General features: G+C 37.1%; 1 protein-coding gene across 3 annotated transcripts in view; it reads left to right on the top strand.

Annotated features, from left to right (window-relative positions):
- ARHGAP32 (Rho GTPase activating protein 32) overlaps positions 1 to 27,622 on the top strand; it is a 255,708-nt gene that overhangs the window by 154,854 nt on the left and 73,232 nt on the right. For all 3 annotated transcript variants that reach the window (XM_082626852.1, XM_082626851.1, XM_082626850.1), the window contains 4 exons: positions 14,252 to 14,389; positions 16,440 to 16,532; positions 17,625 to 17,747; positions 19,307 to 19,384. In XM_082626852.1, coding sequence (XP_082482978.1) covers positions 14,252 to 14,389; positions 16,440 to 16,532; positions 17,625 to 17,747; positions 19,307 to 19,384 — 432 coding nt within the window. The remainder of the gene's footprint in view (positions 1 to 14,251; positions 14,390 to 16,439; positions 16,533 to 17,624; positions 17,748 to 19,306; positions 19,385 to 27,622) is intronic.

The following is a 27,622-nucleotide window of genomic DNA, read 5'->3' as shown; positions in this document are numbered from 1 at the left end:
GTTGTGGAGCATAGGCTCTAGGCGCACGTGCTTCAGTAGTTGTGGCTCACGGGCTCTACAGCGCAGGCTCAGTAGTTGTGGCGCACGGGCTTACTTGCTCCTCGGCAGGTAGGATCTTCCCGGACCAGGGCTCAAACCCGTGTCGCCTGCATTGGCAGGCAGATTCTTAACAACTGCGCCACCAGGGAAGCCCCTAAGTGTTAATTTTAAAATGACTAATTTAAACCTAGCTGTTGCAAGAATTTATTTTAACATGTGCCCTAATGAAAATTTGGTTCTGATCTTTCCCCCTCTGAGTATAGTTTTGTTTGTTTAAGAATAATTGTTGCTTAATGAAGTAGTTAGTAATTTTTTGTTCCATAGTAAGCTTTAGAGAAGTTGAAATGAATGGTTCTTATTGAAGTTGAATTGTAAGAACTACCTTTGAATTTATCGGAATTCATCAATGTATAATAGCTTATTTTTTCTGGAGATCAAGTTTTTCATAAATATTTACAGTAGAAGGAAATGGACTGTCAGTCAGGAGGCCTAAGTTTGTCCCAACTGTGCCATGACCAACCAGCTGTGTGGCTGACAGGGTCTTAAGAGCTTCTGAATTGGGAGAGCCAAGTTCAGGACGTTGGTCCACCAGAGACCTCCAGGCCCCACGTAATATCAAACAGCGAAAGCTCTCCCAGAGATCTCCATCTCAATGCTAAGACCCAGCTCCACTCAACGACCAGCAATCTACAGTGCTGGACACCCTATGTCAAACAACTAGCAAGACAGGAACACAACCCCACCCGTTAGCAGAGAGGCAGCCTAAAATCATAAGAAGTTCACAGACACCCCAAAACACACCACTGGACGTGGTCCTGTCCACCAGAAAGACAAAATCCAACCTCATCCACCAGAACACAGGCACCAGTCCCCTCCACCAGGAAGCCTACACAAACCACTGAACCAACCTTACCCACTGGGAGCAGACACCAAAAACAACGGGAACGACAGACCTGCAGCCTGCGAAAAGGAGACCCGAAACACAGTAAGTTAAGCAAAATGAGAAGAGAAACACACAGCAGGTGAAGGAGCAAGATAAAAACCCACCAGACCTAACAAATGAAGAGGAAATAGGCAGTCTACCTGAAAAAAAATTCAGAGTAATGATAGTAAAGATGATCCAAAATCTTGTAAATAGAATGGAGAAAATACGAGAAATGTTTAACAAGGACCTAGAAGAACTAAAGAGTAAACAAACAATGATGAACAACACAATAAGTGAAATTAAAAATTCTCTAGAAGAAATCAATAGCAGAATAACTGAGGCAGAAGAACGGATAAGTGGCCTGGAAGATAAAATAGTGGAAATAACTACCACAGGGCAGAATAAAGAAAAAAGACTGAAAAGAATTGAGAACAGTCTCAGAGACATCTGGAAAAACATTAAACGCACCAACATTTGAATATATAGGTATCCCAGAAGAAGATGAGACAAGAAAAGGAACTGAGAAAACATTTGAAGAGATTATAATTGAAAACTTCCCTAGTATGGGAAAAGAAATAGTCAGACAAGTCCAGGAAGCACAGAGAGTCCCATACAGTATAAATCCAAGGAGAAACACACCAAGATATATTAATCAAACTCTCAAAAATTAAATACAAAGAAAAAATATTAAAAGCAGCAAGGGAAAAGCAACAAATAACATACAAGGGAATCCTCATAAGGTTAACAGCTGATCTTTCAGCAGAAAGTCCGCAAGCCAGAAGGGAGTGGCAGGACATATTTAAAGTGATGAAAGGGAAAAACCTGCAACCAAGATTACTCTACCCAGCAAGGATCTCATTCAGATTCAACAGAGAAATTAAAACCTTTAAAGACAAGCAAAAGCTAAGAGAATTCACCACCACCAAACCAGCTTTACAACAAATGCTAAGTAAAGGAACTTCTCTAGGCAGGAAACACAAGAGAAGGAAAAGACCTACAATAACAAACCCAAAACAATTAAGAAAATGGTAATAGGAACATACATATCAATAATTACCTTAAATATAAATGGATTAAATGCTCCAATCAAAAGACACAGACTGGCTGAATGGATACAAAACAAGACCCGTATATACGCTGTCTACAGGAGACCCACTTCAGACCTAGGGACACATACAGACTGAAAGTGAAGGGATGGAAAAAGATATTCCATGCAAATGGAAATCAAAAGAAAGCTGGAGTAGCAATTCTCATATCAGACAAAATAGACTCTAAAATAAAGACGATTACAAGAGACAAAGAAGGAGACTACATAATACTCAAGGGACCAATCCAAGAAGAAGATACAACAATTGTAAATAATAATGCACCCAACACAGGAGGACTTCAATGTATAAGGCAAATGCTAACAGCCATAAAAGGGGAAATCAATAGTATCACAATCATAGCAGGGGACTTTACCACCCCACTTTCACCAACAGATCATCCAAAATGAAAATAAGTAAGGAAACACAAGCTTTAAATGACACATTAAACAATATGGACTTAATTGATATTTATAGGACATTCCATCCGAAAGCAGCACAATACACTTTCTTTTCAAGTGCTCATGGGACATTCTCCAGGATAGATCATGTCTTGGGTCACAAATCAAACCTTGGTATATTTAAGAAAATTGAAATTGAATTTTTTTCTGACACAACGCTATGAGACTAGATATCAATTGCAGGAAAAAAACTGCAAAAATAGAAACATGAAGGCTAAAGAATACACTACTGAATAACCAAGAGATCACTGAAGAAATCAAAGAGGAAATCAAAAAATACCTAGAAACAAATGACAATGAAAACACAACATGGGATGCAACAAAAGCAGTTCTAAGAGGGAAGTTTATAGCAATACAATCCTACCTCAAGCAACAAGAAACATCTCAAATAAACAACCTAACCTTACACATAAAGCAGTTAGAGAAAGAGAACAAAAAGAACCAAAAGTTAGCAGAAGGAAAGAAATCATAAAAATCAGATCAGAAATAAATGAAAAAGAAATGAAGGATACAGTAGCAAAGATCAGTAAAACTAAAAGCTGGTTCTTTGAGAAGATAAACAAAATTGGTAAACCATTAGCCAGACTCATCAAGAAAAAAAGGGAGAAGACTCAAATCAACAGAATTAGAGTGAAAAAGGAGAAGTAACAACTGACACTGCAGAAATACAAAGGATCATGAGAGATTACTACATGCAACCTTATGCCAATAATATGGACAACCTGGAAGAAATGGACAAATTCTTAGAAAAGCACAACCTTCTTAGACGGAACCGGGAAGAAGTAGAAAACATAAACAGACCATTCACAAGCACTGAAATTGAAACTGTGATTAAAAAATCTTCCAACAAACAAAAGCCCAGGACCAGATGACTTCACAGGCGAATGCTATCAGACATTTAGAGAAGAGCTAACACCTGTCCTTCTCAAACTCTTCCAAAATACAGCAAAGGGAGGAACACTCCCAAACTCATTCTATGAGGCCATCATCACCCTGATACCAAAACCAGATAAAGATGTCACAAAAAAAGAAAACTACAGGCCAATATCAGTGATGAACATATATGCAAAAATCCTCAACAAAATACTAGCAAACAGAATCCAACAGCACATTAAAAGGATCATACCCAATGATCAAGTGGGGTTTATCCCAGGAATGCAAGCATTCTTCAATATGTGCAAATCAATCAGTGTGATGCACCTTATTAACAAATTGAAGGAGAAAAACCATATGATCTTCTCAGTAGATGCAGAAAAAGCATTTGACAAAATTCGACACCCAGTTATGATAAAAACCCTCCAGAAAGTAGGCATAGAGGGAACTTCCCTCAACATAATAAAGGCCATGTATGACAAACTCACAGCCAACATGGTTCTCAGTGGTGAAAAACTGAAACCACTTCCACTATTATCAGAACAAGATAAGGTTGCCCACTCTCACCACTCTTATTCAACATAGTTTTAGAAGTTATAACCACAGCAATCAGAACATAAAAAGAAACAAAAGGAATCCAAATAGGAAAAGAAGTAAAGTTGTCACTGTTTGCAGATGACATGATACTATACTTAGAGAATCTTAAAGAGGCTACCAGAAAACTACCAGAGCTAATCAGTGAATTGGGTAAAGTAGCAGGATACAAAATTAATGCACAGAAATCTCTTGCATTCCTATAACTAATGATGAAAAATCTGAAAGAGAAATTAAGGAAACACTCCTGTTTACCATTGCAACAAAAAGAACAAAATACCTAGGAATAAACCTACCTAAGGAGATAGAAGACTTGTATGCAGAAAACTATAAGACACTGATGAAAGAAATTAAAGATGATACAAACAGATGGAGAGAGATACCATGTTCTTGGATTGGAAAAGTCAACATTGTGAAAATGACTGTACTACCCAAAGCAATCTATAGATTCAGTGCAATCCCTGTCAAACTACCAATGGCATTTTTCACAGAACTAGAACAAAAAATTCCACAATTTATATGGAAACACAAAGACCCCGAATAGCCAAAGCAATCTTGAGAAAGCAAAATGGAGCTGGAGGAAACAGGCTCCCTGACTTCAGACTATACTACAAAGCTACAGTAATCAAGACAGTATGGTACTGGCACAAAAACAGAAATATAGATCAATGGAAGAGGATAGAAACCCAGAGGTAAACCCATGCATATATGGTCACCTTATCTTTGATAAAGGAGGCAAGAATATGCAATGGAGAAAAGATAGCCTCTTCAGTAAGTGGTGCTGGGAAAAGTGGACAGCTACATGTAAAAGAATGAAATTAGAGCACTCCCTAGCACCATACACCAAAATAAACTCAAAGTGGATTACAGACCTAGATGTAAGGCCAGACACTGTAAAATTCTTAGAGGAAAACATAGGCAGAACACTATATGACATAAATCACAGCAAGATCCTTTTTGACCCACCTCCTAGATAAATGGAAATAAAAAAAATAAACAAATGTGACCTAATGAAACTTAAAAGCTTTTGCATAGCAAAGGAAACCATAAACAAGACTGGAAGGAAATATTTGCAAACGAAGCAACTGACAAAGGATTAATCTCCAAAATATACAAGCAGCTCATGCAGCTCAATATCAAAAAAACAAACAACCCAATCCAAAAAGGGGCAGGAGACCTAAATAGATATTTCTCTAAAGAAGATATACAGATTAGCAACAAACACATGAAAGGATGCTCAACATCACTAATCATTAGAGAAATGCAAATCAAAACTACAGTGAGGTATCACCTCACACCAGTCAGAATGGCCGTCATCAAAAAATCTACAAACGATAAATGCTGGAGAGTGTGTAGAGAAAAGGGAACCCTCCTGCACTGTTGGTGGGAATGTAAATTGATACAGCCACTGGGGAGAACAGTATGGAGGTTTCTTAAAAACTAAAAATAGAACTACCATATGACCCAGCAATCCCACTACTGGACATATACCCTGAGAAAACCATAATTCAAAAAGAGTCATGTACCAAAATGTTCATTGCAGCTATATTTACAATAGCCAAGACATGGAATCAGCCTAAGTTTCCATCGACAGATGAATAGATAGAGAAGATGTGGCACATATATACAATGGAATATTGCTCAGCCATAAAAAGAAATGAAATTGAGTTATTTGTAGTGAGGTGGATGGACATAGTGACTGTCATACAGAGTGAAGTAAGTCAGAAAGAGAAAAACAAATACTGCATGCTAACACATATATATGGAATCTAAAAAAAAAAAGGTTCTGAAGAACCTAGGGGAAGAACAGGAATAAAGATGCAGACGTAGAGAATGGACTTGTGGACACAGGGAGGGGGGAGAGTAAGCCATGACGAAGTGCAAGAGTGGCATGGACATATACACACTACCAAATGTAAAATATTTAGCTAGTGGGAAGCAGCCACATAGCACAGAGAGATCAGCTACGTGCTTTGTGACCACCTAGAGGGGTGGGATAGGGAAGGTAGTAGGGAGACGCAAGAGGGAAGAGATATGGGGATATATGTATGTGTATAGCTGATTCACTTTGTCGCACAATATAAACTAACACACCATTGTAAAGCAATTATACTCCAATAAACGTGTTAAAAAATATTTACAGTCATGTGAAAGCTTCTTTATGTCTCCGTTGATGGAGTAAACAGTTGGTTTTAGGGGAATGCTTCTCTGTCTCAAAATATCTCTTGTACTCTGATGCTTGAAATTCCACCATCAGAAATGCATTCCTCGGTATTAAATAACTCCTCCACTTGGTCGGTTTAGAATATGTTGTTACTAAGGGGGTGGAGTTGATTATTAACGTTTGAAGAGCATCTGTGTATAAACACAATATATTGAATATAAGCAGATCGCAAACATTCTTATTTAAACCTAAAAACTTTTCTCTGAAATATATGTGTTACTATTCCCATTATGTAGAAGAATAAACTGCTATTCGTTGGTGTTAAGTAACTTGTGTAAAGTCCCCTATTTGGGATAACACCAGGCTGAGATTTAAATCAGGTCTTTCTTTTCACTGAACTTCATCATACATACAGTTAATTCAAAGTACTAATTCTCTTGCATGATAAACTTTCTCATGATAAAAGAGTCTTCAGAGGACATAGGTGAAGACTTCTTCTCAGAAAGGACCGCAAGTATGTGTAGATTTTGTCTAACTCTTTCCACCTCTATTATTACCAAGCTGTATCTCAAACGCTGTATCTTGTTAGCCCATTGTTGATAGCATCTGTGTTTGCACCCTATACTTGATTATAACCCTTCAACTGCCAGAATGAGGTAAAATGTAAATTTAAACATGTTACTCTCATGGTTAAAACTCTTCAGTAGATTTCCACTGAATTTAAAACTAAACCCAAACTGCTACCAAGGCCTGTGTGGGCCGTGCAGGATCTGGACCTTGCCTACTTTTTCTAAGCATCATGGGACAATCTTCTCACTCCTACACTTTGGTCTCACTAGCTTTCAGTCAGTTCCTAAAAGACCCTGAGTTTTTTCCTGCAACAAGGCATTGACCTTTTGGTCAGCTCATCACTCCATTCACACACGCAGTTGCTGTGTCTGGTGCCTGCTCAGTTTCAGGAGGCAGGTTAGATATTACTTCTTTATAGCACAAAAGTATCACTATTTTATTTATGTATTAACTTAAAAAGTATTTTTTTCCTCACTAGAAATAAATTCTAAGAAGTCAGAGGTTTGATGGTACTTTCTCTGTTGTATCTCTAATGCTCACTCCAGGGCTTGGTACTATGTAGGTCCTCAGTAAATATCTGGTGAATAAATGAAAGAAAGAATAAAATTTTGTTTTAGAAATTTGATCCTGTATACACTGGTATTTTTCTTTTTCTCTCATTCTTTATGAGCTTTGTTAAGAATTGTTGATTTTTGTTATCCTTGGAGAAGCAATACTTAGTTGATAGTAATAATTATTAAGGTTATAAATTAGCCACAAATTAAAATTTAGACAGATGTACATAGTGAATTTTTTGTTCTGTTCTTCATAAAATAATTGAACTTCTACAATTCTCTGATCATTTACTTTATTCAGCCCATTTGGAAATTCCATGATTAAGGTTGTTTTTTTACATATGAAATTTAAAGTTTTTCTTCCACATCTACTGAAAAGATAGGTATTTTACTATTTTTAGAATTTTACTCAGTGACTTTAAAACAGTTTGAGAGAATTTGCAAATTATTTGTTACGGTTTTAATTTCCTGCATATAAATCTGTATAAAAACGCAGACTTTTTACTAGCACAAGAACAGTTTTTAAAAGTTGAAAGAAATCAGTTTATTGATGTATGAAGAAATGAATTTTGAAATCCAGTCCCCAGTATTTACCTTTTGAGGCTCTGAATGTTATTTCCTTTATGTGGTTGCTTATTGATATATATTTCTTTTAGCAAAACTCTATAGAGAGAAGAGAACATGATTACTTTTTATAAATTTTTTTTATAAATTTAATAAACTTTTTTTTTAGAACAATTTTAGGTTTACAGCAAAATTGAGTGGAAGTACAAGGTATCCCTTGTCCTCACACATGCACATCCTCCTCCACTATGGACATTCCCCTGCTAACGTCGTACATTGTTACAATGAATGAGCCTACATTGACGTACCATTGTCATTAAGGGTTCATTCATGGTGTTGTGCATTCTGTGGGTTTGGATAAATTTATAATGTGTATCCACCATTATAGTATGTGGAATAGTTTTACTGTCCTGTAATCTCCTGTGCTCCACCTATTCATCTCTCACTTCCCCCTAGCCCCTGTCAACCACTGATTTTTTTCTTAAATTTTCTCCATACTTTTGTATTTTCTACAGTGTCATATGGTTGGAATCATATAATATGTAGCTTTTTCAGGGTGGCTATTTTCACCTAGCAATATGCATTTAAGTTTCATGTCTTTTCATGGCTTGATACTTACTTTGTTGTAGTGCTGAGTCATATTCCATTGTTTGGATGTACCACAGTTCATTTATCGATTCACCAGCTAAAGGACATCTTGGTTGCTTCCAGGCTTTGGCAGCTTTTAATAAAGCTGCTGTAAACCTTTGTGTGCAGGTTTTGTGTGGACAAAAATTTTCAGCTCATTTGGGTAAACACCAAGGAGTGCAATTGCTGGATCCTGTGCTAAGAATATGATAAATTTTGTAAGAAACTGAAAAGTCTACCTAAATGGCTGTTCCATTTTGTATTCATACCAGCAGTGAAGGAAAGTTCCTGTTGCTTCCCATCCTCACTAGCATTTGGTGTTATTATTGTTCTGGATTTTTGCCACTCTAATAGATGTGTAGTGATATCTTCTTGTTTTTATTTGCCTTGCCCTGATGTCATATGGTGTGGAGCATCCTTTCATATGCTTATTTATCATCTGTATGTCTTTTTGGTGAGGTGCCCATTTTAAAATCAGTTGTTTGTTTTCTTATTGTTGATTGTTAAGGGTTCTTTATATATTTTGGTTAAAATCCCTTATCAGTAGATATGTTATTTGCCAATATTTTCTCCCAAGTCTGTGGCTTGTCTTTTCATTCTCTCGACAGGGCAGAAAATCTTAATTTCAGTGAAGTCCAGCTTATCGATTCTTTCTTTCATGGACTGTGTCTTTGCTCTTGTATCTAAAGAAAGTAATCACCAAACCCAAGGTCATCTATATTTTCTCCTGTGTTATCTTCTAAGAGTTTTATTGTTTTGTGTCTTATGCTAAGGTATTTTTGAGTTAGTTTTTGTGAAAGATGTAAGGTCTATGTCTAGATATATTTTTGTGTGTGTGGATGTTCAGTTGTTCCAGCACCATTTGTTGAAATAAAACATCTTTTCTCCATTGTATTGCCTTTGTTTTTTTGTCAAACATGAGTTGACTGTGTTTAGGTTGGTCTGTTTCTGGGCTGTCTATTCTGTTCCATTTATGTATATGTCTGTTCCTTTCCTAATACCATATTGTGTTGATTATTGTAGCTTTATGGTAAGTCTTGAAGTTACATACCATCAATCCTCCAACTTTGTTCTTCTTCTTTAATATCTATTCTGGGACCTTTGCCTCTCCATATACACTTTAGAATCAGTTTGTCAATATTCAGAAAAATAACTTGCTGGGGTTTAGGCTGGGGAAGGATTGTGAATCTGTAGATCAAGTTGGGAAGAATTAACATCTTGGCAATATTGAGTCTTCCTGTCCATGAACATGGTATATCTCTCCATATTTAGTTCTTTGACTTCTTTCACCAGAGTTTTATAGTTTTCCTCATATAGATTTTATACATATTTTGTTAGATTTATGCCTAAGTATTTCATTTTTGGGGTGGTAATGTAAATGGTATTGTGTTTTTAATTTCAGACTCCACTTATTTATTGCCTGGTATATAGGAAAGCAATTGACTTTTGTATATTAACCTTGTATCCTGCTACTTTGCTATAATCACTTACTGATTCTAGATGGTTTTTTTGTTGTTCTGTATTTTCTACCTAGATGATCATGTCATCTGTGTACAAAGGCAGTTTTATTTCTTCCTTACCAATCTATATATCTTTTATTTCCTTTTCCTGTCTTACTGCATTAGCTAGGAATTCCAGCACAGTGTTTTAAATCAGTGATGAGAGAAGGTATCCTTGCCTTGTTCCTGATCTTAGTTGGAAAGCTTCAAGCTTCTTACCAAAAGTCAGTTCCATTTCTATAAACTATAATAACAGATTATCAGAAAGAGAAATTAAGAAAACAATCCCACAATTGCATCAAAAATAATAAAATACCTAGGAATAAATTTAACCAAGGAGGTGAAAGATCTGTACACTGAAAACTGTAAGGCACTGCTGAAAGAAATGGAAGATGACACAAATAAATGGAAAGATAATTCTTTGCTCATGGATTGAAATAATTAATATTGTTAAAATGTGCATACTCCCCAAAGCAATGTACAGATTCAGTGCAATCCTTACCAACATTCCAATGGCATCTTTCACAGAAATAGAAGAAACACCCCTAAAATTTGTTTGGAACCACAAAAGACCCCAAATATTCAAAGCAATCTTGAGAAAGAAGAACAAAACTGGAGGTATCATGTGCCCCGATTTCAAACTATATTACAAAGTTATAGTAATCAAAACAGTATGATATTGGCATAAAAACAGAAAAATAATCAATGGAGTAGAATAGAGAGCCCAGAAATAAACCCACACGTATATGGTCACTTAGTTTACGGCAAAGGAACCAAGAATATACAATGGGGAAAGCACAGTTTCTTGAAATAAATGGTGCTGGGAAAACTGGACCACCACATGCAAAAGAATGAAAATAGACTTGTACCATACACAAAAATTAACTCAAAATGGTTTAAAGGCTTAGATGTAAGACCTGAAGCCATAAAACTCCTAGAAGAAAACATGGGTAGTATTCCCCTTAACATCAGTCTTGGTGATGATTTTTTAAAATCTGATTCCAAAAGCAAATATAAACAAGTGGAACTACAAAAAAACTAAAAGGTCTGAACTGCAAAGGAAAGCATCAAGAAAGTAAAAAGATGACCTGTGGAATGGGAAAAAATATTTGCAAACCACATATCTGATAAGGGGTTAATATCCAGCATATACAAGGAACCCCTACAACTTAATAGCAGAAAACACTCTGATTAAAAAATGGGCAGAGGTCTCTTCAGTCTCTTTAGCAAGTGGTGTTGGGAAAGCTAGACAGCCTCATGTAAATCAGTGAAGTTAGAACACTGCCTCACACCATACACAAAAATAAACTCAAAATGGTTTAAAGACCTAAATATAAGACATGACACCATGAAACTCCTAGAAGAGAACATAGGCAAAATATTCTCTGACATAAATCATAACAATATTTTCTTAGGACCATCTCCCAAGGCAAAAGAAATAAAAACAAAATTAAACAAATGGGACCTAATCAAACTTAAAGGCTTTTGCACAGCAAGGAAGCCATCAACAAAATGAAAAGACAACCTATGGAATGGGGGAAATAGTTGCAAACGATGTGACTAACAAGGGGTTAATACCCAAAATATATAAATAGCTCATACAGCTCCATATCAAAAAAGACCAAACAACCCAATCAAAAAATGGGCAGAAGACCTAAATAGACATTACTCCAAAGAAGACATAGAGGTGGTCAACAGGCATATGAAAAGATGCTCAAAATCACTAATTATTAGAGAAATGCAAATCAAAACTACAGTCAGGTATCACCTCACACCAGTTAGAATGGGCATCATCAGAAAATTTACAAACAAATGCTGGAGAGGGTGTGGAAGAAAGGGAACCCTCTTGCACTGTTGGTGGGAATGTAAATTGATACAGCCACTATGGAGAACATTATGGAGGTTCCTTAAAAAACTAAAAATAGAGCTACCATATGACCCAGCAATCCCACTCCTGAGCGTATACCTGGAGAAAACATTAATTTGAAAAGATACATGCACCCCATTGTTCACAGCAGCACTATTTACAATAGCCAAGACATGGAAGCAACCTAAGTGTCCATCAACAGATGAATGGATAAAGAAGATGTGGTATATTTATACAATGGAATATTACTCAGCCATAAAAAATAATGAAATATTGCCATTTGCAGCAACATGGATGGACCTAGAGAATATACTAGGTGAAGTAAGTTAGATGGAGAAAGTATGATATCACTTATATGTGGAATCTAAAAAACAATACAGATGAATTTATATACAAAGCAGAAACAGACTCACAGACATGAAAAACAAATTTATAGTTACCAAAGGGTAAAGGGAGGGGGAGAGGGATAAATTAGAAGTATGAGATTAACAGATAGAAACTACTATACATAATATAGATAAGCAACAAGCATTTACTGTATAGCACAGGGGACTATATTCAATATCTGGTAATAACCTATAATGGAAAATAATTTGAAAAATAATATAACTGAATCACTTTGCTGTACACCTGAAACTAACATAATACTATAAGTCAACTATATTTCAATTTGAAAAATCCAGAGCTTTGAAATAAAAAGTCGACATCTGTTTAGTCTCTGTGATGGAGATATACATATGTTAAATTAATTTTAGTAATTTTCTGATATTTGAAGTGTTGCATAATTTTTGAAATGTGTGTGTGTGAAAGAAAAAATATTTGTAACTATGCGATAAGTTGTGTTTCTTTTTTTCTGCTTTGTTGTTCATTTTTATTTTTTATTTTTGCCATTCCAAAGGAACAAGTATTTAACCACCTGTTGTCACTCAGGAATGCTTTGAGTAGAAGGCAGTGGTAGAACTGAAAAAACAAAGGAGCTTACTTGAGCTAAGAGTAAAAGAACAACTTTCCATAGTAGAAGAACAGCACTTAAAAATCATGTAGGCAAGAAAGGGAACATTTCACACACGGAAGAAATGCAAGTGATTGAGCATAACTGGAAGCAAAGAAACGGCATGGAGGAGTAGTGAGTGGGATCACACTGTAAATTTAGAGAGGCCCAGATGATGCAAGCCCTGATATGTGCAAGTATGTTTGGACTTAATCTTGTGGATCAGTGGTTCCCAACTCAGGCTGATCATCAGATTAACTGGATCTCATTCCAGATTTATTGAACTAGCATTTCTTAGAATAGGAACCAGGAGACTATTCTTTAAAAATATCTGACACATCTGTTCTCTTATTTCATTCTAACAGCCCTCTGAAAGAGGGAGGTGGTATTGCTTTCTGTCTGTGTAATGGAGAATTGTAGTCCAAAGTAGGACTAGACAAGTTTATCCTGTTAGTTATGGACATACCCGTGTTTAGAATTCAGCACCTCTCCCATGAAATGGTACCTTCTGCTTCTGCCCCGTCTGGCGGAGGCAAATGGAAAAGAGCTACAGTAGAGATGTTTTCTTCAATTCCGAGACAGCTGCTTTGTCTCCCAGTCCCTCCAGATTGCTATGAAATGAAGGCCTCCAGTGGATTGAATTGTCAAACCAAATGGTGTGTAGTGGGGACCAGCTCATCATTACTGCCCACAGGAGCTTTTGAAGGCTTTTTGTCAGTGTGACCTGACAAGCTTTGTATTTTGTGTTGGGTGAGGGGAGTGGCAGAGAAGATCAAAAGCAGGGAGGTCAGAAATGATGTCAGTCCTTAATAAAGCCCGGGCTACAAAGTGATAGATTCAAGAGAAACTTAGAAGACAGTGTGTAATAAATATGCTCTGTGAGCAGATTTTCATTTCTAATGAGCTTGTGGGTTTAGGCAAGGAAAGGAAGAAAGACTGAGAAGTGGGGAGATATAGAGGGTTCTAGATAATATATGCACACCAAATGCTTCTAGATGAAATTTAAGAAATGTAAGAAAATTAATTTTCAGTGTATTTCCAGTTTCAGTCACAGAAATGTTCGTGGTAACTGATCAGTGACCTGGTTTTATTTTTCTTTAATTTCTGGTAATATTCTCCCACACAAAATCATTGTATGCTTCTTTCTGTGGGTTTAAAGTCACATGCTATCTTCCCATCTACCAGTTATTATTCCCAAGGAGAGCCAGTGGGCTTGATCAGTGGTAGGAAGAGGTTTAGTGGACAGTTCTAGCTTATTTTCCATTATTGACATTTTAATGTAATATAACTCACTATAGGGTTCTGGAGTTTATTTATTGTCAAGTTAATTAGTAAATATAAAATCTCATGGATAACATATCATTATGGAACAAATTCTGGTTCCTAACCATTCCTAATAGAGACAAATTATAGGAGTCTTCTTTTTTCTTACTCATAGGGCAAAAGTTGGATCATTAAAAGAAGTTATGAAGATTTTCGGGTACTTGATAAACATCTTCATCTGTGTATTTATGACCGACGATTCTCCCAGCTCTCAGAGCTTCCCCGTTCTGATGCCCTGAAGGACAGTCTAGAGGTAAGCATTCAGTACTTTGCAGAAGTAATCACTATAAATTAGCAGAATTTTTTTTGCCAGTATACTAAATAATATTGAGCACTCAGGAAGATTCGTGAGATTACTTAATTATTTCTTAACTGAAAAATTAGTAATGCTGTTAGGATGTTTTGAATTGAAATAGGTTCAGTGTATAATTTTATAAGAAGAATCTCATATCTTAATATATAAATGGGCAATATATATGAGCAGATCATTTTTCAAAGAGAATGCAAAATATAGAAGCAAAAATATGGAAAAATGTTGACCTCACTAATAATCAAAGAAATATGTATTCAAATGATGCTGTTTACTCAGTTTATGATGGCAGGCTGTGTCCGTGCACTTATTTCCACTCCCGCCAAAAATTTCTAGTAAAAATGTAAGAGGTTTTTTTTTAATTTAAGAGGAAAGAGATTCTTTTATAACATCAGAAAATAAAAAGAACCATCAGGGAATCAAAAATTGTGAGGAATCTTTGAAAGTAGATGGGATAAGATTTATGGGGGCAAGAAAATACAGCATAAGAAACTTGTACAGGAGGACTGCAGAGGGACAGATAAACTAGAAATCTTCAATGTTAAAACTGAATAAACAAAGTAACAGAAGAGCACACAGAGGGCTTTCAGAAGCATGATTACCACCCTCAGAGAGAAAGTGAGGCAGTCACATTCATGGAATGAGAACAGAGTTTTAAAAAATAAAATAATCAGAGACCTTAGAAATGAACATGTGGTTTTTAAAATTAATTTTAATAATAACAAACCTTAACAGCTGGACTACATGCAAAATGGACATAGATGAAGAGAGAATTAGTGAGCAGGAAGAGCAAGCTTCGTAAGAACACAGCCCCAAAAGGGACAAAAAGTTGTGAGAGAATTGTTGGGAATCACAGAGAATAGATCCAGAAGTTCCTACAAGTCCCTGTTCCTCTTGTAGGAGTTATAGGAGGAGAGAGTGGTTGGCAGTAACTAAAAATATAATAAATTCCCCTAAATTAAAAAAGGGCCTGTTTTCAGATTAAATGGGCCCATTAAGTGCTAAATATAATAAGTGAAAAGACACACATCTAGAAACATTGTGGTAAAATTTCAAAATGCCAAAAGAGAGTGGGAACCCAAAAGCCTTCCAGAGAGCAAAAACAAGGTTTTTCTCAAAGGAACAAGAAACGTATTGGCTTTAGACTCCTTGGCAGCCACAGTGGATGCTTGAAAACAGTGGAAGTCCTGAAGGGAAGCCATTTCAAATCTGTAGTTAATTCCCAGGTGATTATGTAGTGAGGGCAAAGTGGAGACTTCAGTCATGCAAGAACTGACACCGCGACAAGGTCTCAGGAATGTCCTAAAAACGCAGATTTTTTCGTACTATAGAAGCCTGGATGTCTCTCTGCCTCCTTTTCCTTGTCTGCCTTGTTTGTTGTGTATTTCTTTCTCAAGACTGTCTCAGAACATGACCACTCCCCACAGGGGCCAGGTTCTCATTTCTTTTTAAGACAGCAGCCAGACTGAGCCAAAATTTTGTGTCACAGCTCCTAATTCCTTCAGCAACTCCTGTTAGGTCAGCTAATGTTGGGTCCCATTCCTGGACCCATCGGTTGACTCATGGTGTAGGATCACGTATGAACTGTCCTGCCGTGGCTGGGTGTGTGAAGACTGCAGCAGGCCTTGAAGAAAACATTTCAGAGTAGCAGGGGGAAGCCGGGTGGAAAAGCAAGTATGTCTCTGCTATCATTTTACATTTTCAATACAAAAATAGAAAGAGAAGACAACCAAATTAGAAGCTGTACAGTAGTATAAGCCCTGATGATGAGGGGCTAAAGTGAAAGTTCTGCACCAGTCAGAAAGTTATGTAAGTGCCTGTAGTGTCAGTTCATGGAACTGTTAAGCCTCTATGAAGAACCTCCGTAACTATGAAAATGCATAAAAATCTGCAGATTTTTTTCTCCCAGAAACAACCAACTTAACACCAGTTTCTTTGACAGAGGGTGTAGTATCTTTACTCTGTTACCACTGAATCTTCTCTTTTTCTTTAGTCAGTCACTCAGATGCTTATGGCTTACCTGTCCCGCCTTTCAGCTATTGCTGGCAACAAGATCAATTGTGGACCTGCCCTTACTTGGATGGAGGTATTAATCCAGTTCATCTTTTATTAAAGTTAATTTTTAAATTATCTACTTAAGAAATTTAATATTAATTTTCACAGCTGTTGAGTTTCAGGAATTGAATAAATGGTGCTTATTCTCCTCTTCTGGAAGATAGATATGTGATACATTAAATATTTTTCATCTCAAATCTTTCTTTGATAATCCAGGAAGCTAATTTTAATATTATTTTATGAATCACAATGACACCTGTTATTTTTGTATTTAATATATTAATGTATATACATTTAGCAAGGTGTATGTGTATATATATGTATATATATATTTAATTGGCTTAGTAACTGAAGTTAGTTTTTAGTCATTGATGAACCAGAGACAATTAGCCTTTTAAAGAGTCTGATTTAAGAATGTCTTGAGTGGAGCTTCCCTGGTGGCGCAGTGGTTGAGAGTCCGCCTGCCGATGCAGGGAACATGGGTTCGTGCCCCGGTCCGGGAGGATCCCACAAGCCTCGGAGCGGCTGGGCCCGTGAGCCATGGCCGCTGAGCCTGTGCATCCGGAGCCTGTGCTCCGCAACGGGAGAGGCCACAACAGTGAGAGGCCCGCGTACCGCAAAAAAAAAAAAAAGAATGTCTTGAGTGATAGAGTATTCTCCTGTCAATAGGTTAGGTTTTTCCCCTTAATTTGCTTATGTAGAGTTACATTATTCTCTCCTCTCAGTGGAAATTGGGAAGGCAATGAAAGTAGAAAGAATATAGACCTTAGAGCCAGGCCAACTTGCCCTGAGATCTTGGTTCTTCATTATTGGCTGTGTGATCTGGGACAAATTGTTTAATCTCTCATAATTTATATAGCCTATTTTAGCTTTAGCGTCTCCATCTTCAAGTGTTGATAATGATGATAAGTATCTTTTAGAGTTATGAAGGTTAAAGTATGTATGTTATATGTACAGTACAATGACTGGCATATAGTAAGTACTCGAGAAGTGGTGGGTGTGTGTTTTTTTAATATTCTTTGGGTTATGGTTTTTCTAAGTCAAGTTGAATTATATAGACACACAAAGAAACTTCCAAGTCCCATGTCTTTAAGCATCTCCTAGCGCATGTTCTTCGTTACAGATTGACAATAAGGGACATCACCTTCTGGTTCATGAAGAGTCATCCATTAACACTCCCGCTGTTGGTGCTGCCCATGTCATCAGGAGGTACACTGCTCGGGCCCCGGATGAATTGACCTTAGAGGTACGTGACTAAAGTTGCTGTGTGTTAGCTCAGTCCCTGCTGTCTTTCTAGCCTCAGTTTTAACTGTTGCAATCATTTCCGTAATGAAAAGCGCCAGGTTTGTCTGTGCATCATTGTCTTTCAGCCTGGCATACCATCTATTTTTATTCTAATGACTGTACGCATTCTTGAAAATTCAGCTTAAATGTCTCCCATTTCTTCTAGGAAGTCTCCTTGATCTCCTTCCCTCTACTCCATGGAAATACATACCCCCCAGAACCTGCACTGAATGTCATTCTGAGCTGTTCTCAAGGCTTATCTCTGATATGTCACTTACTACATTCAGTCATAATTGTTCTCCTGTTTGTCTCTGTGAGCTTCTGAAAGCCAAATCCTCTTTTGTCTTTGTGTTTTAGCACCTAAAAACAATACCCAGTGATACTTTCTTCTTATTGTTCATGGATTGAGGTAAAGACCAGATGAAAAGTGAAATGAACATTTCTTGCCATCAGATGCAAAAGGAGGGGAATTAAGTTTCTTCCTTTAATATTGGCTGATGAGAGACCAAAGAAAATGCTGGCAGTTATTCAGTTTAAGAGGAAAAAAAGTGTAAATTTTTACTGTATAGAATTCAAACTGTTCTCAAACTAAATTTTTAGCTCTATACACAAAGGAATCCTTGATCTTGAAAGATTGCCCTCATGTCTGTTAGCAAGTATGGTTTTGTGAAGAGGACTTTCATGACTGGAAAAATTAGTTGTGAATATACAAAAAAAATTCTTAAAGCAATATTGTGTACATTAACAACATTGCTCTGAAGTGCTTAACTGGTTTATCACAGAGATCATCAGTTATTTTGATGGAAGAATACAACTTCCTTTAAATATATTATTAAAAACTATTATTGCTATTTTCATACTTACAATTTTGTAAAAGTTTGTACAAACTCATTAGTTTGTCTTTTAAAGTGAAGAAAGTCAGCTGTTTAGTGGGAATGTTATATTGAACCACCTATTAAAAGGAATGTAGTTGTCATTCAGTTTTACATGTGCTAAGAATAACCCAGGAATTGTAGACATCTTAGAGCTTTCCTATATGATGAAATAAGATATGTCAAATGTTTAGCACAGTGCCTGGCACATGGTGAGTGCTCACCAAATGTATTAATAGAAGCCGCTGTTGTTCTAAATATGAGTATTTACAATTGCCTTTTAGATTCACTAAAGCGAATTTGATCACCTTCAGTAACAGCAGTTAACAGAGTATTTTAACAGGAGTGGCGATGGTCTGATGCCTGATGTTCAAACATCTTCTGCTATCAGTCAGGCTTTCTGAAGTTAGTACAGGTGTTAGTTGGACCACGGTCTTTGTGCTGCTTAACTTTCTGTAAACCCCTCCTTAACAAATGGTTAAGATGATTAAATTCCTTACAGAAAGAAGCGTTAATGTTCTACCAGAAATAATGAGCCAGAAAATAAGATAGTACTTTACCCTTTTGTTACAGTGAAGATTTAAATGCTAGACAGACAATTGCTTTCAAAATTGATTTAAAACATTTCACTTGAAATTTTTTCTCCTAGGTGGGAGACATTGTTTCTGTTATTGACATGCCCCCAAAAGTGTTAAGCACGTGGTGGAGAGGCAAGCATGGATTTCAGGTAGGCAACAAAGAATTTGGTGTGGAAAAGTCAAAGATCGTTTTTCCTTTCAGTAATATTTCTGTTCATAATATGTGCTGGCAGTGGACTTTGTCATCAGAAATTTTGTCTGCAGTGATAAAAATGTAGATGATATTAGACTTGGGTTTTCTTTTCGAGTTACTGTTGTGGTTGTTTTGATCTCCTTCTTCTTTCCTGTATGGTGGCATCGCCAAATTGTGAGCAGAATCACATGCCTGGTGACCACTTTTAGATTATCGGGACTGTGACTCTGCCTTGCTTTTCACAGTGGTTTAAAATCATGAATCACATATGTTTTCTCTCTAGAATTAAGTCAGTTTGATCAATGTTTTTTTAATGCACTGTAACTGTTAATGCAAACAATGTGTGAATTACAGAATAACAGCAGAATCTAAAGCTGTCTCTTTCTTTTTCCTTATATGCCTGAGTAATTTGAGACCTGATAAAGGCATATTTTAGATTGACTAGCACTAATTTCCATAGGATAGAAAAGTTTCCTTTTATCTTTTAAAACTATCACTAGAACAGCATCTGAAAATGCCTTAAAATTGTATCCTGAATATATTTGTTGTTCATTTATAAAAGTGTTCCTAAAATGCTGCGTAGATTAAATGCTCATGCTGCACAGTTAGAAATATTAATAACTATCATATAAGTATCTTGAGCTTTAAGTGCATGTAAAATAAAAGCTATTAGGTTTTTATAAAATGTATTTTATCAAAAAATAATCATAAAGTTTAAAACAGGAGAGCGTGGTGGTTAAGAGCATGGGTTCTGGTGCTAGATTGCTTGGGTTTTAATCTTGTGTTATGTTGAGCAAGTTGTTTTACTTCTCTGTGCTTTAGTTTCCCCGATTGTAAAATGGGGATTGTAGGACTATTCTTAATCTCTTAAGATTATTGCAAAGATTAAATGTGTGAGGATAAAGTATGTTAAGTATCTAGAGCAGACTTGATGCATATTTTTCACTCAATAGATGTTGATTTTTAAATGTAAATAATTCAGTTTTTTATTTTGCAGATTTAAGTTTATCTCTCTCTTTATCTGTTATAAGAGCATTTATAGCAATTTAATTTGATGATTAAAAGCAAAAAAATCATGTTTATTACCCCACAAATTTTCTTATTTGTATAATTTGCAGTCCTTCTTTATCTGTGCTCTGATTTCTTAATTGTTATGAATAATTGGTGCTTCTGATTAAATATAAAACTAAATGGAAAACTGGTGTTACCTCTTTTTCTTATTAAGAGGTCAATTCTCCATGTTCATGGAAATGAGCTATAAATGTTAGGGTCCCAAAGATGATTAAAAAGTAAATTTGGCTTTAAAATGACAGTTACGTTTTAGTCTTGGTATTGCTACCTTTCTTATAATCTTAGGCAAGTCACTTGCTTTCTTTGGACTTTGCTTTCTTCTTAGTTCCACTGTAATCCCGTTAGTCCTTGTTAACATTTTAATTCCATGATTGCAAAAGAGCAGGTTTTCCCTTCTTTCATATAACAAATATTTATTGAGTATTGACTCTGTGCTAGGTATAGATTTATCTTCCTAACTCTTTTATTTAGAGTTAAAAATTAGTTTATTCCCCAAACAAATTATTTAATATAAAAACAGTTTTTTAAACTTTCAGGACTGATTTATAATTGATAATGAAATGTTTTTCATACAGGAATGCTGGTCTGTTTAGACCATGTTGGAGTATGGCTGTGAGAAGAGGAGTTGATTTGGGGGCATGGGGGCACCCATGAAACCAGGAGCAAGTCTTTAAATGTCACTATCAAAACTTTATTTAAAAAAGGAACTGAATACTTTACGGGAAGAACCCACACAATTCAGTCCTCCTCTCTTCCGTCTGCAAGTACAGTCACGCTCTGAGATACTGGGGTTAAAGGCTTCAGCATAAGAATTTGGGGAGATATTATTTAGCCAGTCCCGGATGGCTAGGTGGGTGGAGCCACTCTTAGGGCTGGCTTGAAGGCCTTTCTTGGACTCTCTCTCACAGACTTGATAAAGAGTAGGACCCTGCTTGAGCCAGGCTGGCTCCTAGGCCGAGGGCAGGCAGAGTGTAGGGGTGTTGGCCATGACTGCAGAGAGCCTGAGGGCCTTGGGAGGAAGGAGCCCTGGGAGTGACTGCTTCATGGGTGCCCCTCCCCACCCCACTGTCCTCAGGCAGCATCTGAGAAGGGGCCCAGTGGTACTCACAGGCTGGTACAGGGCCTTCGTTTCATTCATGGCAGAAGGCCCTCTGGGCACTGACACCATGCCCCGAGGCAGGACGAGGAGGACAGGCAGCACTGGTCCCCTCCTCAGGGCCTCTCAGATGAGTGGGAGGTTCTGAGCCCAGCAGGACTCCCTAGGAGATCTAGGAGGGGTTCCTGGAGGTGGTGACTTTGAAATGCAGAGTCCTATGCATGTCTTCAGAGGAGAGGATGTCCAGATGACCTGGGTAGACCGGCTAGATGTGAAGCAGCCATGTGACCAGTTAGCCAGCTTGACCTGTCCTGGTCACACAGATGGACTCTGTAAACTGAGCTTTGTCAGTGAGCCATGAAGGAGGAAGCACGGAGGCAGGAAACCTGTCTTCCTGATACAGTAGCAGGAGACAAGGGGCTGGGCTTGGCCTTGGGGTAGCTTGGACAGTGGTCTTCCGGGAATCAAGGCCATTTAGAGCTGACCACTCTCGGGAGAGAGGGTGAAGGGGAGCAGAGATGTGGGCTGTTGGGTCCCAGGATGGAGGCCAGCTCTGAGCTGTGGCGCTCTGGCCGCTGAAGGGACGCGCTCTGGAAATGCGGCGTCGGCGTGCAGGCAGCTCTGCTCAACCTGATGTGTTTATAGCGTGTTACGTGGACTCCCCTTTCCTTTTTTCTCAGTCTCGTGTGTCGTTTTCTCCAGCCAGCTGTCGGGGCATGACAGGGTACACGTGGTGTGCGGAAGCCTTTCCCTCAGAGCCCTGTGAACTGATGTTGTGCAGTTGCTGGCTTGTGACTTTGTTTTATTTATTTTTTATTATTTAAAAAATAATTAATAGATTTTATCATTTAGTACAAGTTTACAGAATAGTTGACCAGATAACACACAGAATTTCATATACTCCCTGCCCCACACATGTATACAGTTTCTCCTATTAACATCTTGCTTTACAATTTCATTGAATAGAATTAGAAAAATGCAGAACTTTATTACCCACAAGCTGATTAGCAGAGTTTACCTACAGCACAGTGTAAGCAGTCTTTCTAGAAAAGCGGTCTGAGGAACACCGGGGCCAGAATCACAAGGATAAAAATACAGTGTGTCAGTATCACATCCTCCTCCATAATGATGGAAACAGTTTTGGGGTTTGCTTTTTGTTACCTTTAATGAACCAATATTCATACATCATTATTAACTATAATCCATATTTTCATTAAGGTTCACTCTTTGTGATGTATATAGTTCTGTGGGTTTTAACAGATGCATAATGACATGTATCCAGCATTACAGCTTCATACAGAGTAGTTTCACTGTCCTAAAAATCTCCTGTGCTCACCTGTCCATCCTTCTCTCCTCCTAACCTCTGACAAGCACTGATTGTTTATTGTCTCCATAGTTTTGCCTTTTCCAAAACATCGTATAATTGGAATCATATGGTATGTAGCCTTTCCAAACTGGCTTCTTTCACTTAGCAACATGCATTTTAGGTTCCTCCATGTCTTTCGTGGTTTGATAGTTCCTTTTTTGCACTGTCTAATATTCATTATTATGGATATGCCGTAATTTATTTTTCCATTCACTTACTACAGTGCATCTTGGTTGCTTCTAGTTTGGAGCATTTATGAATAATGTTGCTGTAAACGTCCATGTGCGGGTTTTCGTACAGATGTGTTTTCACCTCCTTTGGGTAAATACCACGGAGCGCACTTGCTGTATTGTATGGTACGATCACGTTTAGCTTTGTAAGGAACCACCAAGCTGTGTTTTAAAGTTGCTGTTAGCGTTTTGCCTTCCCACCAGCAACAGCAGTGACGCAGCTCTGCATTCTCGTCAGCATTCGCTAGTTCTCGGTTGTTGTTGTTTTAACCATTCTGCTAGGCGTGTGATGGTATTTATTGCATTGCTCTCTTAACTTGCAAATAAAATTAGTCCAAGGAGTAGCATTTACCAATATAGTTAGGGCGCTGTTCCGCCATCTTCATTTCTCTGTTACCAGTAACTCCTTCTCCTCTCCCTTCGCCACTGATTCTCAAACTTTACTTGATATGCTTATGACACGTTACATGAGGAACATGTTAAAACATAAAATCCTATGACCGAAGCCCTGAAATTCTGTTTCACTGGTTGTGGGATAGGATTAAGCCTGCATTTTTTTTTTTTTTTTTTTTTTTTGCGGTACGCGGGCCTCTCACTGTTGTGGCCTCTCCCGTTGCGGAGCACAGGCTCCGGACGCGCAGGCTCAGCGGCCATGGCTCACGAGCCCAGCCGCTCCGCGGCATGTGGGATCTTCCCGGACCGGGGCACGAACCTGTGTCCCCTGCATCGGCAGGCGGACTCTCAACCACTGCGCCACCAGGGAAGCCCTAAGCCTGCATTTTTATCCATGTGATTCCGGCCCAGGTGTTCCTCAGACCACTCTTCTGGAAGCAGTGCTTACTCTGAGCTGTAGGTAAACTCTGCCAATCAGCTGGTGGTTGATAAAGATCAGCATTCTGCCAGTCTGTGTATTGTTTTAACCTAGACCATAATTTTGCTGTGGGAACAGAAGGATTAGTTCATCCATGTGTTTAAATTATACTGTGACTATGTTTCTTTTCTTAAACTTATGGGAGTAGGAAGTGTGAAATTATATTAACTATAGTAATTTGAAATTCCGAAATCTGTTTTTTACTTGTCTTCAGAAGAGTATATTGAATCTTTTACCTCTGTTTTCTGAGGTGTTTCATCATATAATCTGTACTTCAGCAAAAAAAAAAAAAAGCTCTTTGCTTTTTCTTTCTTGTTAAAAATAAATGTCATCAGCTTTTGTACTTATCTGGGGACTGCGGTTGGAAATGTGAGGTGAGATGTCTGGAAAGTCTTTTTTTCTTACATAAAAGCCATAACACACATGTAAACTGTGGAAGTCTTTGAGGATTATTTGTTTGTTAGTGCCATGTTTGGCAACATTTTATCTAGGAGCCACTGGCGTCAGAATGACCCAAGAAACATGTTAAAACCAGACCATACTAATCAGAACCTCCGGGGGTGGGGACAGGAATCTGAATTTTATCAAGTTCCTTAAAGGGTGATGAATAAGCACAAAATGTGAGAACCACTGACCCAGCCTCTCACTGTTTATCCTGTGCACAGATAAAGGAAGAAATTAAACACAGTTTAGTGAGTGTTCTCCTTTTCCCCCCAGAAAATCTTCTAAAACGTATTTGGGATACAGTCAATCTAAGAGATAAAATACTATTTAGAGAGTGACAGAACTCTGTACAGCTCATGTTCTCTTGCTTCTCCACAAGATGATCAAGGATCAGCTATTTTATTTTTCAAAGTTACCCCAGAAGGTTGTGTGAGGGTTTCTGTGTACAGTGACAGAGAAGCAAATCTTGGACAGTAAACATTTCCTTACCTCAGGAGTTTAATGTGGTTCCAAGTAGCTTATTTTCAGAAAAGTATTCTTTATTCCAAAGGGAAGATATTTGGAAACCTTGTCCCTTGCAGTAAGTAGTTTAATAGAGGAAGACAATTTACCCACTTATTTATATGAAGACCATCATTTTATGTACGGAATTCAAAGCTACACCTTTTCATTACTCAAAATTAAGTAGAGCAAAATATTTCCTCTCCAGTTAAGTAATGGGAAATCACATACTGTAATTTTTCATCTGTAATGTTATAGAATTTCAAGGGAAGAAGGACTATGTGGTACTCCAATATAATGAATTGTAACACTTCTTGGTGCTCTTACGTGTGCTTTCTAAGTGCTTTCCATTAACGTTTAATTCTCACAGTCTATGAAGAAGGTACTATTATTACCTCTCTTCTACTGACAAGGAAACTAAAGCAAAAGGGGACTAAACTACAAGCCCATTGTTATTTTGCTGTTTAGTGTCAGAGCTTAGGTAGAAATTTAGGCATTCTGGGCAAAGAACAGATCATAGTAGTAATTTAATGAACCAGTAGTGGCTTCTGCTTGTCTGCATGTGTGAATCATAGATTTCCATATTAGAAAAGATGGTAGTGGATCATCTGGTCCTACACTGTCATTTTAAAATTATAGAAATCCTGAGACAAAGGAATTTAGATAGATTGTTCTGATTTACAAAGACAGTAAGTCAGTGATATAGCCAGAACACAAGCTTGGTGAGTTCCAATTTTGTATTTTCCCCCCCTTGGATCACAAAAATATGTAAATTTTCTTAAATTATTTTCTGTGTTACTTACTGCAGTTTTTTATTTTTCTTATTAGTGCCATTAGCAGCTGCCACTGATGTTTAGAGAGAAATTAGTTTCTAGATAGCTCTTTTTGTTAATTTGTAACATCAGAATATGTCCTAGCAAATGATGCTTAAACATTCAGTTTCATGGAAATTATTGACAAAATGGCTTAGAGTAGTAGTTCTTAACCTCATCAAACCCTATACCCCCTTGTTATGATAAATAATTTCTAAAATCTTTCCTTATGATCCTGAAATGGAATTTACAAATGATATACCAACCTACAAACACAATTTCAAAAAAGTCAGTATAATTTTTCACATAAAATATAAAGGAGAAATAAAAGGAAAGTAATTGTATATTTAAAATACACAGTGTATATTTAAAATATATATACTTGGGACAACTGCATGGACGTCTTGTTATTTCATATCTAGTCCACAGACCAGTAGCATTAACATCAGTCAGAAAATATAATAAAACCCATTTGTAATAGCATCAAAACTATGAACTACTTAGGGATATATCGGAAAAAAGATACAAAAGATCTGTGTACTGGAAGCTACAAAGCATTTCTGAGAGAAATTAAAGAATATTTTAAAAATGAGAGATATATACCCTGTGTATGGGTTGGAAGTCTTTATATTGTTAAGATGCCATCTCTTCTCAAATTGATCCCAATCAAAATCTCAGCAGATTTTTTGTAGAAATTGATAAGCAGATTAAACAATTCATATGGAAATGCAAAGGACCTAGAAAAGAACAGCCAAAACAAATTTGAAAAAGAAGAACAAAGTTGGAGAACTAACACTAATTGATTTGAAGACTCAACTATAAAACTGCAGTACCAAGAGAGTGTGGCATTAGGGGAAAGATAGACAAGTAAGTCAACAGGACAGAATAGACCAGAAGTAGACCCACACATACATGGACTGCTTATTTTCGACAGAGGTTCAATGTCAGTTCAGTGAAGAAAACATGGTCTGTTTTACAGATGATGCTGGAACAGTTGGATATCCTTATGCCTCCAGAAATCCTTTGATTTATTTCTTGCGCCATATGCAAAAATTAACTCAAAATGGACCACGTACCCAAAATGTAAAGCTTAAACTATAAAGCATTTGGAGAAGAAAGCATAGGAGAAACTTTTGTGACTCTGGCTTAGGCAAAGTTTCTTAGGTGTAATATCAAAAGAACAATTCATAAAATAATAAATTGAATTTCATCAAAATTTAACACTTCTGCTCTTTGAAAGACATTACTTATAAGACAATAAAAAGACACACCACAGACTGGGAAAAAATATTTGTGATGATTATATCTGATGAAGGACTTGTATCCACAACATATAAAGAACTCTCAAAATTCAACAAGAAAACAGAACTCAATTTAAAAAGTAGCAAAAGTGGGAACAGACACTTAACCAAAAAGATATATGACAAACAAACACATAATTAGATGCTCAACACCAGTAGTCATTAGAGAAATGCAAATTAAAATGACAGTGAAGTCTTGCTGCATACTTATTAGAATGGCGAGGATGTGGAGGAATTAGAACGCTGCCACAGTTGGGGGGAATGTAAGATGCTACAACCAATTTGGAAAACAGTTTGTCAGTTTCTTAAACATACACTGATGACATGATCCAGCCATTCGACTCCCAGGTGTTTATCCAAGAGAAAAGAAGGCTTACGTTCATACAAAAACTCACACATGACTGTTCATAGCAGCCTTACATATAATGGCCTCAAGCTGGAAACAGCCCAGGTATCTCATGAACAAGAGACTAATGCATAAACAAATGGTGGTATTTATACA

This window comes from Mesoplodon mirus, assembly GCF_964341445.2.
Source record: "Mesoplodon mirus genome assembly, chromosome: 7".
Classification (NCBI taxonomy): Eukaryota; Metazoa; Chordata; class Mammalia; order Artiodactyla; family Ziphiidae; genus Mesoplodon; species Mesoplodon mirus.
The sequence above is the reverse complement of the archived record's forward strand: the minus strand, read 5'-3'. Positions and strand labels throughout refer to the sequence as shown.